This window comes from Miniopterus schreibersii (genome assembly GCF_964146895.1).
Source record: "Miniopterus schreibersii genome assembly, chromosome: 8".
In the NCBI taxonomy this organism is placed as follows: domain Eukaryota; kingdom Metazoa; phylum Chordata; class Mammalia; order Chiroptera; family Miniopteridae; genus Miniopterus; species Miniopterus schreibersii.
This window is the reverse complement of record NC_138109.1, coordinates 156011-175191: the sequence shown is the minus strand read 5'-3', so window position 1 is coordinate 175191 and position 19181 is coordinate 156011. Positions and strand designations below refer to the sequence as shown.

Genomic DNA, 19181 nt, shown 5'->3' with positions numbered 1-19181 from the left:
CGGGGGCGGGCTCGCCCCCCGGAGCCCTCGGCGCCCCCCGGGCCAGCTCCGCGAGCCCGGCGTGACCGCGCCGCCGCGTTCCACTCAACCCCGACCCCACGAAGGCTGTCACCCCGAAAGGGGCGGCGCCGGGCCGCGGGCGAGCCGGGGACAAAGGCGCCTCCCGGGCCTCGCGGCGGGAGCCCCGCAGGAGACGCGCGGGGCGAGCCCGGGCGCGGCTGTGAGAGGCCCGAGCGTCCCGCTGCGACGGGGTCGGCCGGCGCGCCCTGCGGCCCCCGCCGTGCCCTGTGCTCGCCGAGGCGGCCGCGGTCACTTTCTCCGAAGCCGAGGCGCGCCCCCGGAGCCTTCCGTCCCCGCCCAAAGCAACACGGACGCGACCGAGGCCGCGACGGGCAGACCTGCTGTCTGCGCCTCGCGGCGGCCTCTGCGGAGGCGGAGACGGGCCGGGCCCAGCGCCCCGCGGGCCGCGGGGGGACGAGCACCAGCACCCCCAGGACGTCGCCCTCCGGCTCCTCCCGCCGCCGCTGGGCTTTCCGGTCTCCTAGCAACGCCAAAGATGGCGTGCGCGCGAGGAACCCTGGGTAGTGTCGTCCCAGCCCGCACCCCTCCCTCCCTAGGCTGGTACTGGGTCCAGGGGCCAGGACCGAGGCGCCCCAGACTACACTTCCCAGGTCACTCCGCGCGCGCCGCCCACGGCCTCGCGAGAATCCTGCGCCGGAACCCACCTGGCGAGAGTGGGCTCTCGCGAGGACCGCTGGGAAGTGTGGTTTGGAGCTGGAAGTCTCTCGCCCTGGTCTCCGGGCTGCTGCAGCGGAGAGACTACAAGTCCCAGGGGCCACCGCGCGACCGCCTGGAGGGCGGGGGGTACGAAAGAGGAACCCTAAGGGCGCGGGGGTGAGTGAGGGGCTGGGGGCTGGCCGGCTGCGGGGCGGTGGGGCAGGCGAGGGGCGGGGCGGCCCCGGGGATGCCGACGCCCGGGCTGGGCAGCTCGGGGCGGGGCGTGGAGGCCGGACAAAGGTCCGCGGGGACCCGGGGGCCGACCGGACCTTCCCGGGCGTCGTGGCCTGAGGAGCCCCCGTAACGGGACCTGGAGCCGCGTCCCCGAGCCCCGGCGCCTCCCCACGGCGTCCGGCCGCGCTGGACCGTCCGGGGCCTGCGGGGCCTCTTCCCTGAGGTTTGCGCGCTTATCGCCCGACACAGCCCGGGTTCAGCCGCCGCGGGGCTTCAGGTCGCAGGTGCGCGCCGGCCCCGCGTCGGTGAAGCAGACGGTTCGGCTCCGGTGAGACGAGGCCAGGCGCTTCGGGTACGTTTTCAACAGCATTTCAGGGAACCGCGCTTTGGCCGGCGCACCTTCTGCCGAAGCTGTCGGGGCCGAAGCTCGGACCCGCCCCGTCCCCTCGGACTCGCTTTGTCCGCGGCTCCTCGGCGTCGCCGCCGCGCGGAGAAGGCCCCGCGGCCCGTCCTTGGCGCCCGCTGCCAGGTCCAGCCAGGGTCCTGCTGGCCGCGCTGTTTGCAGCAGCTCCTGGGAGGAGACGGAGCCCGGGTGGCGCAGGAAGCTGCCCTTCGTGGCCGAGCAGCCCCCGCCCCCCTCCCAAAAGCGGGGCGGAGGGAGCCCTGCAGGTGGTCGCTCAGTGGCTGGTCCGCTGCAGCCTCCCCAGGGCCACGCCCCCCCCAGCCCCTTGTTCTGGGTCAGTTACAAGGGCCGCAGTCACCGCAGCACAGGGCCCTTGGGCGGCTGCCCAGCACGCAGAGAGCCCTTGGGTGAGCTGACCCCCAGCGGTGGGCAGCGCGTGCCCTGCGTGTGCCCAGCCCAAAACTAAAAAAACAATGTATTGATTGATGTTAGGGAGAGAGAGAAGCATGGATTTGTTGTTCCACTCATTTATGCATTCACTGGTTGACTCTTGTGTGTGCCCTGACTGGGGACTGAACCCGCTGCCCTGGTGTGTTGGGAGGACGCTCTGGCCAAGGGAGCTACTGGGCCAGGGCCCCGAAAGTTTTCCCTTATGTCCAGAAGAGCTGTTGACCACTCTTACTTTCTCCCCCAGCACAAGACAGGGTTTTGTGATGGAGAAGCATGTCTTAGATTGAGAGCAGCTTTTCACATTGGCTCCCTTTGCTGGCTTAGGAGGTGACCAGCCCAACCTGCACGGGTGGGTGGACGTCCAGCAGGCCCTCTGTGCTGTGCCCAACAGTGGGAGAAACAGAAAGGTCAGCACACCTGCTGCCCCCCTCCTGCTGTCCCCCCTGTCCCCCATGCCCCCCCTCCAGCCACAGCGCCTGGAAGGCAGGGGCCGTGGGGGGTCCCCCTACTCCTGGTGGGTGCCCAGGCAAGCCTGTTGGGCAGCCTGTGCACATGGTTGTCCTGCCAGCACCCAGCCTCTGACCGACTGACTGAAAATCAGTCCACTCAGTTACCTTTATGCATGACTTGTTCAGAATCACGTGACCCGAAGACGATTTTTTTATTGAAGCCAGTTTTCTAAGGATAAACAAGAATTTGAGAGAACAAATAGTTCAATTTAAAACCTCACCGAATTTCTCATTACCTTGTAGAAATAGTTTTACCCAGTTATTTAGCTTTTTGGCTCTAGTAAGGTTTTCAGAATAGAAAAGGAATTGCATTTACTCAGTTGGTTTTGAGGTGTAATTCCCATGTAGTTACGAGCACAGTCCAGTTCCACCAGTTTTGACAAATGTGCCCAGCTGTGGAACCTGCACACCCATCGTGCTCGAAAACATTCCTGTGGTCCCTGAGGGTCCCCTCGTGTTGTGGGCTGAATGTTTGTGCCTCCAAGTCCATAAGTCGCAGCCCCAACCCTGCGTGAGGGTGGAGGTGTGGCCTTCGGGAGGTGGTTGGGGGACTAGAGGTCTGGAGAGTGGACCATGGTGGGATCGATGCCCTGATCAGAGGGGAGAGACCCCTGTCCCAGCTCACGCACCCAGGAGAGGCCACATGAGCACACAACAAGGGGACCCTATCTGTGAGTCAGGAAGGGGCCTCACACACCCAAATCTCCAGGCCCTAGTTTTGGACCTCCAGCCTCCTTCACTGTAAGAAACAGGTGTGGGCTCTGCTGGCTTGTCTTATCCAGAGCTGACCCCCAGAGGCAAGCACTCCAGTTTCTGCCACTGCTCCTTAGATTTGTCAGTGTGAAATTCCGTTTTAACAGAGCCGAACCACGCCTGCCCTTTGTGTCCAGCTCAGTTCCTGCATCACCGCTCCTGGGGACATGCCACATTTGCTGGCCTGCTCTCTGGTGGGACAGGGGTTTCTCCGATTTGGCTCCCATGACTAAAGTTGTGCACATTCTTGTACCCATTTTCTGTGGCATGTTCTCCTTTCTCTTGTGCACATACCTGGGGGTAGAGCTGCCCCGTGGGGCCTCATGGCCCAGCAGCAGACTTAGTTTGCATTTCCTTGAGCTCACTGACCTGAGCAATTCCATGTGCTGTTCCTGCCAAGTACATGGTGTTCCCAGAGGGAACTTTTATATGAGAAAATACTCATTGTGCTGTGATTTGGACAGATTGCAGCTGTGGTCACCACCCTAGACGTTGGCAGAAGTTTGCTAAAGCCTGTCTAACCATCACATCGGGGTTGTGCACGTCTGGCTGCATTAGGAATGCGACAGCTCAGGCTCTGAGTCACTCACCAGTTGAGTTCAAGTGTGTTAGTGTTGAAACTTTGCCTGCAGTGTGTGGCACTGTCTTGCTCTGTGTTCCCTACCCCTCAAAAGTTTTTCTGCTCTAGTGTGGCCCTGCGTCATGATTTTAGATACTGACCTTTGTCACCCCAGTGATGTCTTTTGCTTTTCTGTGAAGAAAGTGGGGGTGCAGCAAGACACCACCGAGCAGGTGTGTGTTGGGGCGGAGGTGCTTGTGACGGGATTAGAGTTTTACTAGGACAGAACGAGGTGATGGACGGGAAAGCCTGTCTGAGCTCATGTGCAGGAACAGCACATCCCGACCCTTCCTGCTCAGTCCTTCCTCCTGGAAGCCGTTGGGCAGAGGTAGCCATTCAGAGCACAGATCAAATGGGCTGATCACAGCCCCTCTGGTCCCCCTGCTGGGGCGGGGGGAGCTCCAGATAGGAAGTCCAGTGGGACCTGGAGCACCAGAGGCCAAGGCCCTCGCCTGGTTTGGCTGCACAGTGACCAGCAGTGGGCCTCACCCAGCACCTTGATTTGCAGGCCTCGGACCAGCAGGACTTGGGTCGTGAGACTCCGGTAGCTCAGCAGTCCTGACCGCTGAGCACCAGGTGGTGAGGAGCTGGATGTGTGCAGCTTGTGTCCTGCGGGGCCAGGTCAGGTCCTCTGCCCCCACGCCTTCCTCGTGGCTGCACAGCACCCCTCTCTGTTGCAGACCCCGTGCTCTTGGGACATGGCGCTCCAGCGCACCATCCTCCTGGCTGGCCTCCTGGTGGAAGTTGCCAGCAAATCCTCAGAAAGTACGGTAGGTGCCCTGTCTGCAGCCTGGGTGCCAGGAAATAAGGTTGGAGCCGGCTGGTCCCAGCCCCTCATAGAGGCAGGGCCGTTTACCCATGGGGGTCTCACCTTCAACCTCTAGAGGTGCTGCATGAGCCGCCTGGTCACGGGGTCTAGAAACTGACCACTGTTTCCCCTCTAGGGCCAGCAGTCCGAGTGTTGTGTGGACATGGTGGATGTCAACACCACCTGCCCAGGCACAAGCCTGTGTGGCCCAGGTAAGCACTGTGGTGTGAACCAGCTCTAGTGGTGGCACTGCTGAGCTCAACACGCCCAGTGAGGGGCAGGGGGCACACAGACCTCTCAGGGAGGGCACAGGAGGAGACCGGGCTCCATGCAAGCCTCCCTCCTGGCCTGGCTGCCGCCTCCTGGCTGGTGGGGCACAACCCTGTGAGGAGATCTGAGCAGTGGAGGGTGTGGGGAGGCAAGGGTGTGGAGCTCTGCTCCAGGGAGGCCCAGCTGGGCCTGAAAACCCAGCTGACGGAGAGAGGCTAACGGGAGGAGCCCTTGGGAGGAAATGCTGGGGCCAGGGCTTCCTTCTTGCACCTGCTGTGCTTTTAAGTGTCTTGAGCTAAAAATAATTTTTTGTCAGAGAGGCATGTTTTGGGCAGTGTATTCTGGCTTCCTTCCATCCCCCATTTGAAACTGTACCTTCAGAAGTTTCACATGTCAAAAGCCAAGTTAGTGGCTGTAGAAACACAAGCAGCCAGGAGCTGGGCTGGGTGCGCCGTCCACACACGCGAGCCGCTCGGTCAGTGGACAGCTGTGTCTCGTATCAGGAGTCACTGTTGCGGATGGGCTTCCACCAGTTAGGTCTTCATGGTGGCAGCAACCAGGGAGTAGAGGCAAAAGAAAGATGAAAGCTGATGGTTGGAGCAAATGCAAACCCGTTTTCTGTATCGAGAGCAGTCATCCGAGACAGTTTCTAGATTTGGGCTTACAGCCCCTTCAGGTGGCGTGAGGGCGGCAGTGGCATCTTCAGCGAATTTCCCGGTTAGCACCCTGAACGCCTGGTGATGGCACTGGGGGCCCCTGTAGATGAAACATCTGTGAAGCTCACTGTGAGGGGCTGCGGCCTGTGGCTTATCCCTGGACTTTGGTCCATGGCCAGCACTGACCTTCAGTGTCATCGAGCATGTGTGCTGTCAGCCTGTGCTAAGTGGTGAGGAAGTTAAATGATAATGGTGTGGGACACGATTCCTTCCCAGCTGGCAAGACGGACTGTCCATCAGCCGCTGGCTGGGGAGGGCTGGGCTGCTGGTGGCAGCCTCCGTGTGGAAGGGAGTGCTGGGACCAGGGAAGGTCTCACCTGGCCGAGTGAGGAGTGTAGCCGTCCAGGCCCCAGTGGAGGTGATGTGAGCCCTGGAGTCGAGGCCATGGTGGCGGGAGGCCCTGTCCAGAGTGTGAGGCCCCACAGCACCCGTCTGCTTCAAATCCTTGTCCCGGCCTCTCTGATGCCATCCTGACTTCCGGGCAGGTTAACTAGCGTTCCGGAATGAACACTGTTTCACAAACCAGGCGAGTAGGCAGACCGCCCGCCAGCACACAGCGAGCTGACAGCTTTGCTCGAGCTGAGGCCAGTCTCCCCTCTGTTGGCACAGGCTGCTTCAGGCGCTGGAACGAGGATGGGAGTGCCAGCTGCATCCGGTGCAGGACCGGAACCTACAACAGCTCTGAGTGTAGAAGCCGTAGGTTGCCTGTCCACCCACAGCTCCACCTCATACCCACCTGGCCTGCCTCTCACCAAGTCCACGCCTCCAGGTTCTGGAGGAATGGGCAGGAGTTGCCTTTCCTGTCCCCAGAGCAGTGGGGGCCCCACCTTTCCCTGGACCCTACTCTCCCCAAGTATCTTCCTGTGAGGATGACTGTGGGCTGAGGGTTGCTCTGCCTCTACAATCACAGCCATGACTCCCTGTGGGGCGTGTCTCTGGCTCCCTGGGGGTTCTCACGGGGTCCCCACACATGGTCCAGCACTGACAGGTGTGCTCCCCACAGTTGTTGGCCAGGGCGCACAGTCCCCCTTGAACAGGAGCACAGGGACACCTGGACGGCCGAGTCTTGGTAAGTGTCCTGCTCACCAGACCAGAGTAGTGCCTCTGCGCAGGTCGTGGGGGAGGAGGCGTCATCAGAGCTGGTCCCAGCGCAGACTCCACCATGGGTGCTGGCCGTAGCAGTGCCATGTCCACATCAGGGTGAGACTGCCCCAGCCATAAGCTGTGTATGGGGAGCAGGGCCACTGGAGTGTCTGAAGTCCCTGGGGCTGTGGTCAGTGGGCAAGGGCCTTCTCCCTTGCCTCTGGATGGTCCCAGCAGGTGGAAGCCCTTAGAGCCATGAGTCACACCCTTTGCCTCACTCTTAGCCTTCCAAGGCTTTCAGTCCATGGTGACTGGGACCTGCAGTTCTCCAGAGATCGGAGGACACCCTAGGTCTCCCTGCCCTGTCCCCAGTGGCTCTTCTAGGATGGGGGGCTGGGAGGACTGCAGACACTGCCCACCAGACAAGTCCCTCTCCCCTCCTGGGCTCCAGGGGTGGGCACAGGACCCACCTTCTGGACGCTGTCCCCGGCCTGCTCTTACCTGAGGTGCCCGCTGGGGCCACTGCAGTCAAGAAGTGACAGTGCTGGGTTATAAGGGGTCATGTCCCCAGACCTGCTTCCTGAGGTACCTGGACTGAGGGCTTACGCCATCCACGTACGTCTCGTGACCAGAATGGCCCTGCACTGACCTGGCTTTGGAGGCCAATGGCACCAAGCAGCCACCCTTAGAGTGCCTGTAACCAGGACTGGAAGATTTGAGGTAGACACACTTGCTGACTCAGCTGGGATTCCACCCTCCCAGCTCCTACGTGGCCCCCTCCTCGTGCCTGTCTCAGGGTCAGAATGTTACCCCCCCCCCCAGCTGGCAGGTCACCACCCTGCCAGAGCCCTGGCCCCTGCCTGTGGCCAGCCCCTGCGCCCAGGTGTGTGCAGGAGGCTGAAGCCCTGCCCTTGCCTGCAGGCGGCCCTGGAGTGGCAGCCTCCCTCTTCCTGGGGACCTTCTTTGTCAGCTCCGGCCTCATCCTCACCGTGGCTGGTTTCTTCTACCTCAAGCGCACCAGTAAATTGCCCAGGCTCTGCTACGGAAGAAACAAAGGTATTTCCTTGTGCCCAGCTGGAGGCCCCTGACCAGCAGCCCCTGCGAGGCCCCGGGTGCTGCCTGGGGGACACTGAGAACTGGAGGCTGTGCTGGTGTCCAGCCGTGAGGCCTCCTTGAGAATAAAGAGGGGCTGTCACCTCCTAGGGGTGCTCCATGCGGACTGTGGGGTAGCAGCTGCCCCTCTGACCACGTCCTCTCCCCACCCTCCCGGGGTTGGGAGCAGCCAGGCTGGTGCGAGGACAGTGGGACTCCAGGCTGCCCAGCTTACCCTGGGCCTGGACACCAGCCCTGCTTCCTCCTGAGGACACGGGTGTCACTCCCACTATGCTCTTCAGGGTGCTAGGCAGGTGGGCAGCCAGCAGACCTGACTCCTCAGTGGACAGTCTCAGTGGGCAATTGGCCAGAGCTCACCTGTTAGAGGCCTTGGCTGGGAACTCCTCAGCTGGCCTTGTGACACCCCTGCCTGCCACCCTCAGCCAGCACTAGGCGCTTTCGTGGGGCTGCTGGAGCTCCCTGGTCCCAAAAGTCGGGGCCTGGCCCCTCTGCCTCTCAGGACAGGTGCTCTGGGGTGAGCTGTGGGAGGCTGCTGTGCAGTGGTGGGCCCGGGGCCTGCTAAGAGTCTCTCCTCTCCGTTGCTCCACAGCTGGGCTTGCTCAGCCTAGGTACCACAGTCCAGGGAGAGGGCAGGGCAGCAGGGGTCTGGTGGCCGGTGGAGGAGGGGATAGAGGTGGTCTCCCTGAAGCACCTGCTGGGAAACTGGGAAGTGTAGAGCTTAGTAGTGGCAGCCTTGAGAAAGGCACTCTGAGGACTGGCCTGTGAGCTCTGCTGAGGCAGGAGGGTGGGACCTAGGAGGGGGCAGCCACCCCCGAATGCAGATGAGAAATGTGGCCGGGCTTAATGCCAGGTGAGGGCACTGCTGGGGAAAGGTATGGGAGGAACCTCTGCAGGGCCCTGCCCAGGATAAGGGACCTCATCCTGCATGGCCTCCAGGTGACACCTGTGCTCTTACCCGCAGCCCCAGCCCTGCAGCCTGGCGAAGCCGTAAGTAACCTGGGTTGGCTGAGCGCCCTCACGTCCTGTGCCCTGTGTCTATGCCTGTGTGTGCGTGTCTGCAGTCTCACTGTCCTTTCCTTTTCAAGGCCGCGATGATTCCCCCGCCACAGTCCTCAGGTATGTCCGTCAGCTCTTACTGTCCCTTGCCTGCCCAGGTCCCTTGTCTCTGGGCAAGAATTTCAAAATGCCAGACGTGTCTGTGGGATCAGCTGCCCTCCGGGGGCCACAGCCGGGTCAGCAGGGACTTGAGCATCTGGCCCCACATCCTCCATCCCTGGTGGCTCTGGACGGTGGCCAAGTCCCCCTTAATCAGCCATGGCCTTCCTGTCTTTCCCCTTTGATCTCTGAGACCTTGAGTCCTGGCCCCTCCTGAGGGCTGGTGTTTTAATTTTACCAGCTCCAGGTGTGACACGAGCACAGGTCGTACGGGCATGCACCTGGCCCCGCCCTAGCCCGGTCTCACCACTGTGCGGAGGACAGAAGTGGGGACAGGAGAGGATGTCTCCTTTTGGGGACAGTGAAGTTCCTTGGTCAAGGCTAGATTCTGCTGTGTTCCCTAAAACACTTGTCCACGGTTTCTTTAAAGCCGCCTGTCTACAGCAGCTTGCATTTCCCGAGTCCCCTGCTCGGGTCTTCTACTGCCACCCCAGCAAACAGCCACACACAGGGCGGGTGGAAGCTACAGAATGCACCCCCCACAGGTCAGAGGCCAGGGTCAGAAGTGGAGGGTGTGGGCGCCCTCTCTGGAGGCTCTAGGGGAGGGTCCTTCCTGCCTCTCCCGCCTCGGTGACTCCAGGTGTCCCTGGGCTTGTGGCTGCATCCCTCCAGCCTCTGTCCCATCTGCACGTGGCTTCTCCCTTCTCCCTGTGTCTCCTCATCTGTCTGCCTCCCTCTTAGGAGGACACTGGTCACTGGATTTAGGGTCCCCCAGAGATCCAGGGGGATCTCACCCCATGATCCTTAACTTAGTCACATCTGCAAAGACCCTTTTCCCAAGGTCACATCTGCTGGTGCCAGGGCTTAGAATGGGGACACTTTGGGGACCACCCTCCAGCCCTACACTGCATCATGTGGCCTGTGGTTCTGCGTCATGGACGTGCAGGCCCTGCCCAGGCCAAGGTGCTCAGGGCGCAGGGGTCAGCTTACACTCATCACAGAAGCTCTCCGCTGCAGTGGCCCGCTCCCCGGTGGGGCCTAAGTGGGGTCTGCTCCCCGTGGCAGCTCCACGCCCCACTGTCCACCCAGGCTCCACGCTGACCCCACCTATCTCCGACCCTGTTTCAGTGCGGAAGCCGCGCTACGTCAGGCGGGAGAGGCCCTCGGACAGGGGCACAGGCCCTACTGCTGTCTCCTTGGTGGAGGCCCGGGTCAGCAATGTCTGACCGGAGGCTCACCTACAACTCTGCACACCGCCTTGGAGGGAGCCCCGCACACAAGTTAGGCTCCTCCCAGTGAGGCCTCGGGACAGGCCTGGACTCACCCCTGGCTCAGCTCTGTGTCGCCAAGTGGCAGCCGGCCAGCTTCCTGAAGGTGCTGTGTTCCTGCCCACAGCTGCTCAGCATAACAGACCAGGAGCAGGCATCCCTGAGACGGGCTGGGAGCGAGGATGTGGGGGTCTGGGCCCCTCAGGAGAGACTTGAGGGACCACTGGGCTCCTCCATGCCTGCAGCGCTGGGCCCAGTGAGCAGACACCCTTCTAAGGGCAGTGAGACAGAGGCTGTTGGGTGTTCCAGCTGGTGTCCAGATGGAGGTGGGCAACAGGGACTTGGAACTGGCCCTCAAGGGCTGTCCTGCTGTGGCCAAGCCCATGACCACTCATTTCCAGGAGCTGCAGAAGTGATTTTCCTGATTTCCTGCTTACTTCTGTCTGTTTTTAAGAAGAAATGCAAAAAAAGAAATGAAATGCATTTTGTAGAAAAGTGAGAGACGCTGCTTCCCTTGTCTGCTCCCCACTCCCAGGGCCCCATGCACTGCGGGGCTTTGTCCATCCAGGACGGACACTGCTGCAGCTGCTGGACATCAAGCCCAGGCCCCACAAGGATGTGTCCCCCAAGGGCCCTGTTTACCTGGGATGCGCTTGGATTGTCTGGTCATGCTGACCTGTGGAGAATGTGTGCGTGGCCACCTCCCCTCAGCAGTATCTTGCATTTTCTCCTTCAGCGTCTGATTGATATCGGAGGGGCTGGAGGTAGGCCCAGCATGGTCAGCCTCTGTGCCCTTCTGCATGGCGATGCCTGTCTCAGGCATTTCCAGTTTACAGATTCAAGCTTGTCATCCATCCAGCAGCGGGGAGCCAACTTAAAATTAATGTCCAATAAATGTCAGGGCTTTCTCTGCCTGTCCTCACCCCTCTGGGCTCCTCTTCCTAAGTAGAGGTGAGGCTTCACTGTCCAAGCCGCTGTCCCTTGAGGGGACGGAGGCTGGGAGGGTGGTGAGTGCTCAGCAAGGACTAGGACCCCTGTCCAAAAGCCTGAGCCTCAGCCAGGACAGGTTCCCGCATGCAGCCCCCACCGTTTGGGATGTTATTCCTGGGAGAAGGGGGCTTGTTCCTGCCTTATGCAAGCAGGATGACTCAGTGGCCCCCCAGCCCCTGTCAGAACCTGAGATGGGTAAAAGCGTAGCTGCTTCTTAGAAGGGCTTTTCTGTAAAATGAACAGGCCTGGTGGGGACCATGGAGACCACAGGGGACCACAGGCCCCTGTGCAGACAGGACACCCATGGGGCCCCCAGGAGGAAGTGACAGATGGGCACAGTGCCTGCTGCAGGGGCTGGTGGGCATTTGTTGACTTGCAGTGGGTGGGCTGGCCAAAGAGGGCCCAGGGCCTTATCCCCAGAGCTGCCAGGGCTGAGCTGTATTGTAGCAGGACAGCCCTGCCCATCTGTCCACTATCGCCTGGAGGGCATGTCCTTAGACCTGCTCACCTGTCCCTGGGAATGCCCGGTCTAAGATTGACAGCTTTCCTGGCACTTGGGGGAACGTCTGCTGTGCCCCGGGCCTGGGCTCCTGCTGGGCCAGGGAGGGCAAGAAGTTGTGTTTGCACAGCCTAGGGGCTGCAGGAAGACTCCCCAAGGCTCTGTCTATTGTTCTGGAGACAGTGCCCTGGGAACTGCCTGCACCGCTTGTGGCCAACAGCTCCCCAGGGTGGGGCCCTGGCAGGGAGGGAGGGAGGCCACCCACCTGTCCCTGAGCTGAGGTCTGCCGCCTGAGGGATGTCTGGCCAGACTGAATCAGTGATGGGTGGGGTCCAGTACTAGTCCTGGTAGGAAGGGACGTGGCCAGGATCCTGGGGTGCTGTGGAGGGAAGAAGCTGCCCCCCTATGGCTCTTCACTTCACAAAGACTGGGGGCTGGGGGGAGAGGTAGGGAGACCAGGGTCAGGTTCCCAGTGGCTTCAGGGACCAAAGGGAGGACACCTCACAGCCAGTGTGTGCTTGGCCCCCGAGGTCAGGGGAGCCCATCTAGGCCCTGAGAGGATGGGGAACAAACCAGGGCATAAGCCGCAGTCCTCTGCTTCCGTGTTAGCACCAAGCCGGGCTTCTGACTTGGGGGACAAAGCAGGAAACAGAACCATGTTCAACCAGGACAGCAGGTCTGGCTAGTCAGGCCCTGGAGGCCCAGGCCAGGCAGAGGGGGCCCCTCCCCAGCCGTCTGCACCTCTGAGTGCCCCCTGCCCTCTCCGTCTCCTCCCATCCAGAAACCAAGGGTCACTGTGGCCAGCTCCACATCCCTTCCCAGCCCACCTTGGAGATCCTGCCAACTCTCTCTTGGAATTTCTCTCCTTCCCACCAGCCCCAGCCCCACATTCAGCTGCCCTTCACCTGACCTTTGGGGCCTGTGTGGCCTGGCCCCTTGGGCCCTCAGCCATACCAGCCTCTGCTGCTGGGCACCCCTGGGCCTTGGTGCAATGTCTCAGGTCCCCAGATGATAGGAGTGGGATTGCTGGACTCACCAGCCCTATGACCCTGGGTGTCCCGGCTGGAAAGCAGGCGGTGGGGCACCAGAGGTGAGGGCGGGGCCGCTGGCAGAGGCAGGTGGTCTGCAGTGGGGGCCCTGCACAGCCCCCTCCTCAGTTTCCATCCTGAGCCCCTCACCAAGCCGTTACCTGGACTCCAGGCCCTCACATAAGGGGCCAAAATGAGGCCAGCTTGTGGGGTCATTAGCTTAGGCCAAAGCAGGCAGGTGGGGCACCATGTCAACCACCATGGGGGTCTGAGGGCCTGCGTTCCCCACCACACCACAGGAGGTGAGCATGGTCCAGGGTGCAGCCCTGGAGCCACAGCTGCAGCTCAGTGATTCTGTCGTCCGCCCAGCACCAGAGGCCCTGAGAGCCAACAGAGGTCAGCAGGACAGACCCACAACAGCGTTGGGAGGGGGGTGCACAGGGCATGACGAGCGAGCGGGGCCTGAGGAGGTGATGTGAAGGCAGAGATCCTGGCCAGGGGCCTGGGCATGGCCCCCAGAAAGAGCCGGCCACAGCAAGATGGGCGAGGAGGCCAGGCTGACCCAGCTCTCACTGCTGGGCCTGTCTGGGCAGGACTGCTGAGCACCTGACCTGCCAGCAGAGCCACCTTGTTGGGAGCCCAGCACCCAGAGGGTGGGGCAGAGGCTGGACCCAGGTGCTTGGCCCACCCAGAGGCCCTGCTTCAGCCCAGCCTCTGCCTCCTGGCACCAGCCATGTCGGGGCCAGGCTGGCACGCCTGGTCCCAGGGGAAAGAACCGCAGCCCTGGCTGTCCCAGAGCCTCAGTGTCAGTGTCCCAGCTGGCGAACATGGGGCCGCAGAGCCGTCAGCAAGTTAGCCTGCATAGGGCCAGCAGGGGTCAGCCCTTGGACCTCCAGGGCCCCAGGCCCCAGAGGAGCCTGGCAGGACCGGGCTCCCCTCCCCACATGGTCATTTCCTGTGCTGGGCAGCATGCAGGGAGGTGTAGCCAGTCCTGTCCTGGTCCTGGGGGTGGGGGACCATGCAGGGTGGGCCTTGAGGCCCAGTCCTCGCATCTCCCCTGGCTGAGGAGGCCTGTGTCAGCCCAGGACGCCCAGGCATCTTGAGGGCTCAGGGCTCCCACATCGAAGAGCCATGACTGGCCAGGGTGTCACTGGGGGCCTGTCCTCTCCCCAGTCCAGTGAGTCCCAGGGCTATGGGGTCACACGTCGGCATCCTCACACACATCCCTGCACCTGCACACGCAGGGACGTGTGTCACTCAGCCAGGTTAATGTGCTGGTGTGCACGCCCCCCACCCATCGCCACAGAGGACACGTGCAGCCCACACACAGGCACAGCTGGTCCTCTGCCGGCTGGGGAGTGAGCAGGTGTGTGGGCCAGGTGGGCTGGCCAGGCCCCGCACCAGGGTCTGGCCCGCCTCCTGTTCAGTGAGGCCTGGTCACGCCCAGACGGCACATTCCTCAGGGATTCCTCTCCCTTTGCCTCTGGCCACTGACTGTCCCCTGAGGAGCTCGAGTGACCTCAGAGCTGGGATATGCCCGGGAGCCCTCAGGAAGGTGCTCTCAGAGCAGAGGGACCGAGGACACTTCCTAGAGGCAGCACGTGACCCCGAGTCACAATCCCTGTGGGAACCTGAGCCCCATAATGCACAGGCTGGGCCACTCCCTCCCAGAGGCTCTGTACATGGAGGCCCCACCCTCTGTCTGAATTCCCACCCTCCTCCCTGGGCCCCCCACTCCCTTCTCAGGGCCCCCCCTCCTGTCAGGCATCTCACTGAGATCCCCCCATCATAGGCACACAGAGGAGCCCTGGTCCCTTCCTGAGCCCAGGTCCCCCTTCTCTTCCTGCAGGGATAGGCCACTGCCCCACCCCCTCACAGTCACCCCACATCTCAGCCTCCACATGAGAGCCTGGGCCCCCCATCTATCCCATCTCCCTGTGGCTGGCTCCTCCTGGGGTCCCAGGCAGCCTGCTCTGTGTACCCACCTCATGCTGGTCTTCCTCTTGCTGACCTCTGACCTCTGCTGACTCTCAGAGCGTCTCCTAGTGCTTTTGGGGCTGGGCGGTCTCAGGGGGGGGGGTCCCAGGCCACCAGCTGAGGGGGGTCAGTGGACACCTGCCAGGTGAGTGGGCCAGCCTATGGGTGTAAGGCAGGCCATCCCCCCATCAGGGTGGACACCCCTCCCCAACAGGCTCCAGATTGGGGTCACATGTCAGCGGGGGAGGGCGGCCATCCTGAGTCCAGCACGGACATGCACTAAAGTGTGCTCCTCGCAGCTGAGGGGTGGGGGCAGCCTGCCATGACCAAGGGCCGGGAGGGCCGGGCGTCAGGTGTGAGGGGTGCAGTCTATGCCCCTCAATAAGCCCTGGCCCCTCCAGCACGGCCCAGGCCCTTGGGGCCCCAGCGAGGCCTTTGCACAGGAAGATTTCTGGAGCCCCTGGCTGGGTCAGGGGTTTCCTTGGGCTCCAGGATCCCACATGTATAACCCAGGGTGCCCCCAGCAGACACCCTAAACAAATCCTTGTGGCCCTCCTGCTCCCTGAGGCATCCTTACCTCTGACCCTGTCCCTTGGGGGCGCTCTCTGCTCCCAAAGGCTGTGGGGGGCAGGAACTGGGTCAGCAGAATCGCAGGTGCAGGAGGGCCATGTGTGTGAACACGGGTGGCACATACGTGTGGACGCATGCATGGCAGTGGGTCTTGTACACAAGGTGGGGGGGCAGGAACGAGGGCTTTGGAAGGAGGGCATCGGTGAGGTCACAGGGTGTGATAAGCTGGGCTGAGAGTATGAGTGAAGGGCTGGGAGGCCCCCCAGGAGCTCAGGTGCCACCAGGGCCCTGCACTAGGGCTGTGAGCTGATCTGATTTTGGAGGGGCTGCTCCAGCATCCAGGGGCTGCAAGGGCAGGTTTCACCCAGACCCACCCCCAGGACCTGCCCAGGCTGCGGAGGCCAACACTGACCCCCCAGCTCCACCCCGGGCTCTGATCTCTCACCTCTGATCCCCGCCCTCTGCTGCCCAGCTTACCAGGGAGAGAACGGGAGGCCAGCCAATCCCGAGGCTGAGGCCACGCCCCTGGCCAGCATGACCTGAGAGTATAAATACACCTGCCAGGACCCAGCCAGAGAGTTCACACCTGCCTCAGCACTCCACAGCTGGAAGAACACAGGCAACCTCCTGCGCCCCACCTGCCAGGAACATAGCAGAGGGCACACCTGCCAGACCAGGGCCACCAAGACAGCTGCTGGCGACCAGCCCGTGGAGGGACGTCTGCCAGGTGGAGCACAGGCTGGGCCTGGCCCAGAGGAGACAGCGAGCGTCGCTGGAGCAGGAGAGCTCGGAGCCTCAGAGCCTGGCCGTGGCCGGCCAGGAGGACCATGCCCTGGCCCCGCTGACCCCCAGCCGCCAGGTAAGGCCAGCTCAGCTGGCATTCACCTCTCACCTGTACAGGCTCAGGGTGGGGCAGCTCCTCGGGCGTGGGGCCTCAGTGCCAAGGAACCGGTTATGTGGGGCAAACTGGCCTGGGGGAGAATGGCCCACAATCCCCCAGATCCTCCCAAAGCTGCCTCCTAACCTGCAGCAACCACTTCACCAGGATATGGTGACATCTCACGCTGCGATACAGGAGGCGCTCGTGACATCACAGTGATGTCACTGTGACTCACCGCAGTCAGTCATGGTGCAGCAACATCCGAGCCTTCACGGCATGTCATCATGAGGTCATCCCACTGGCCCGTCTAGACTGACCGGAAAGTTAGGGTCGGGGTCACCTCTGGGGCCACATGGCCAGGGTCGTCCCAAAGGCCCTGGTCTCCTCTGTCCACCATGTGGCTGCCTTGGGTGAAGACCTGGCCCAGCAGAGGGGTAGGGGCAGGGCTGGGCAGGGCCCTGGTCAGCAGGCTGGTCACCTGAGCCTGCTCAAGGAGACAGAGACAGGGTCTCCCATGGAAACGGAAGTGGGACAGGACCCAGTTGTGTGCTGGGCCAAGAGAGGACAGGTGGGCCCGTGCACCTCCCGTCCCCATCAGTGGGCCAAGGGCTGACACAGGGCCCTTGACCAGCCAGACAAGCTGGCCCTTCAGGTTCGGGGTACGGCTGGGAGACAAACCCTCTTCGGGCTACTAGCCTCTACCCCTGCTCAGGCCTCTCCATCTCCCATACACTGACCAGCGTGGCCCAACCCCCAGCCACAGCATCCTGACCTCCCCCAGCCAGGCCTGGCACCACCCAGTCCTCACATAGTTCCCTGAAAATTGGGTGCCCCCCAACCCAACCAGGCACCTACACTGGGATCCGTGTTCAAACCCACTTCACTTGACGCAGAGTCATATCCTCCTGTGAGAGCCCAGGGCCCGCTGCAGGGTGACCTGGCTGAGTCACCTCACCCTCTAAGCTGCCTTTTCCACTCCGTGGCTGTTGTCACATGACCTGGCCCAGCCTGGCAGAGCCCAGATGTAAATAGTACCTATTGTGGGCCACTGTCATCATCACCTTTCTCTCTGCCAGGGGACAGAGCCAGGTAGGATAGGGCCAGCAAGAGGTGTCCACCAAGCAGTCAGCAGGAAACCCTTGTGCACAGGGCGTCTGGGCTGCTTGGGCCTCAGCACTCAGGACACTACCCCTGCCTCAGCCTGGGAGGAGCTGGAGGGCATGGGGCAGGGTATAGGTGGGACTTTCTGAGGTACCCACAGGTGGGCAGTATCCTTCCTGGGATCTTTGGAACTAGTGCCGGGCAAGAGAGGACAGGCCGACCTCACAGGAAAGGGGCAGCCTATGGTCACTCACAGTCATCTGTTTGTCCCACAGCTCAGAGCCATGTCATCAGGCCAGCAGGTGTGGCATACAGCCATGCCACCCCCTGGCTGGAGCAGCCCCACAGCCACAGTGCCCAGGTCTCCTGGCTCGGTCAGCAACCCCACGTCCCCCAGCTCGGTCAGCAGCCCCAGGTCTCCTGGCTCGGCCAGCAACCCCACGTCCCCCAGCTCGGTCAGCAGCCCCAGGTCTCCTGGCTCAGCCAGCGGCCTCAGGTCCCCCAACACCCCTGGCTCCGAGAAGGTGGCCTCCCCGCTTGAGTGCTCCATCTGCTTCTCGGGCTATGACAACATCTTCAAGACGCCCAAGGAGCTGTCCTGCACTCACGTCTTCTGCTTGGAGTGCCTGGCACGGCTGGCGGCTGCCCAGCCAACAAGCCGGCCTGGCAGTGAGGCTGTGCCCTGCCCATTCTGCCGGCAGCCCACGGCTGTGCCTGCTGACGGGGCCCCTGCACTACGCACCAGCCGTCAGCTGCAGGCCAGGATGCCAGCGCACCTGCGACGGGAGGAGCCCGTGTGGCTGGAGGGCACCAAGCTGTGCTGCTTCCCCCCACCCTCTGCACCTGGCCTCTCGGCACCCGGCTTTGTGTGCGTGGACGTGGGCCTGAGCAAGCCTGCTGAGCCCACTGTGCCCACACCCACCCCAGTCCCCACCCGCCGCCGGGGCCGCCTGGCTCGCTGCTGGGCACGCTTCGGGGACTGGAAGCGCATGGCACTCATTACGGCCCTGCTGCTGGTGCTCTTCTGTGTAGTGCTCTGGCCTGTGCAGTGTGCACTCAGGACAGGGAGCCTGCACTGCCTGTCTCGGCTGCCTAGCAGGCCGCCTGCCAGCACTGCCCCAGCCACCATCACCTATGCAGACACCTTCTCTCTTGGGCCCCTGGCCGACAACTAGGGTTGTCCCATGCTCCATATGTGGGTCCCCAGCCCATAGCTGAAGTCACAGGTACAGCAGCTGTTGGGAGTCAGTTCCCAGGACCCTAGAGGAGCCCCAGCATCTCTGAGGACCCCATTTGGCTCACCTGTCCCCACTCTATGGGGCTGGTTCCTGATGGGGTGGACAAAAGTCTCCCCAAAGATATAACAAGAATATCTCCAAGATATCCAAACATATCCCCAAACATATCCCCCTCATAACAGGCTCTTATGAGCCCCAAAGAACACTGCCCTAACTCCCATCATACAGTTGGGGAGACTGAGGTCAAGGAGAGACAGCCTGACCAGGCCCCCTCCCTGTACACACTGTGAATTGCCCACGGGGCCGCCCTTGCTGAGAGGGGAGGGGGCTCACCACCCTTATTTTCACATTTCACCCACGTTGCTTCCCCAGACCTTCCCCAGGCAGGGCTGGCCCCTTCTGTTGGGTGGGCGTGCTGACCCTGCCCTCTGGACAGGGTGACAGGGCAACGGCAGAGAGCCCAACCCCCCGGTGCCCCTGCAACCCACCTGAATTGTACATTTCTAAATAAATTATTTTGTATCCGCATTTGGTGAGGGGTCCTTACCTTATGTACCCTCCTCCCTGCACCACTGAGTCCCTCCCTCCAGAAAAGCCCTGTCCACCCCTGCCACAGAGGGCCTCAAGCCAGAGGACACCCCAACTTGATCCAACTCCCAGCAGCCCCTAGGGCAGGTGAGCCCCAGGTTCCAGGGGGTTCAACTCCTGTCCCCTCCAGGCTGTGGATGGGCTGGAGCAGTTCTGGACTTGGCTGTCCCTCAGGACCGTGAGGCTTCCCTAGTGAGCTGGGGCAGGCCTTG

At 62.2% G+C, this 19181-nt stretch overlaps 2 protein-coding genes across 19 annotated transcripts; both read left to right on the top strand.

The window, feature by feature from the left end:
* The first annotated feature begins 756 nt into the window (after positions 1–756).
* On the top strand, positions 757–15782 carry LOC308560920 (uncharacterized protein C1orf159). Of its 18 annotated transcripts, none has more exons than XM_081145319.1 (11): positions 849–894; positions 1201–1303; positions 4194–4264; positions 4366–4455; positions 4630–4705; positions 6089–6175; positions 6483–6548; positions 7484–7618; positions 8637–8662; positions 8761–8791; positions 9959–11023. In XM_081145319.1, exons 4-11 carry the CDS (start codon positions 4384–4386, stop codon positions 10054–10056), a joined length of 591 nt encoding a protein of 196 aa, XP_081001445.1. In that variant the 5' UTR covers positions 849–894; positions 1201–1303; positions 4194–4264; positions 4366–4383; the 3' UTR covers positions 10057–11023. The 18 variants fall into 18 exon arrangements, with proteins under 18 accessions (XP_081001455.1, XP_081001453.1, XP_081001442.1 ...); XM_081145315.1 differs by lacking the exon at positions 4194–4264 and adding an exon at positions 9261–9375 and having other exon boundaries at positions 9959–11013; XM_081145331.1 differs by adding an exon at positions 3531–3658 and having other exon boundaries at positions 858–894; positions 4194–4455.
* RNF223 (ring finger protein 223) lies at positions 15744–18909 on the top strand. Its single transcript, XM_081145334.1, has 2 exons — positions 15744–16021; positions 17419–18909. The coding sequence occupies exon 2, from the start codon at positions 17428–17430 to the stop codon at positions 18316–18318; it is 891 nt and encodes a 296-aa protein (XP_081001460.1). The 5' UTR covers positions 15744–16021; positions 17419–17427; the 3' UTR covers positions 18319–18909.
* The last annotated feature ends 272 nt before the right edge of the window (positions 18910–19181 follow it).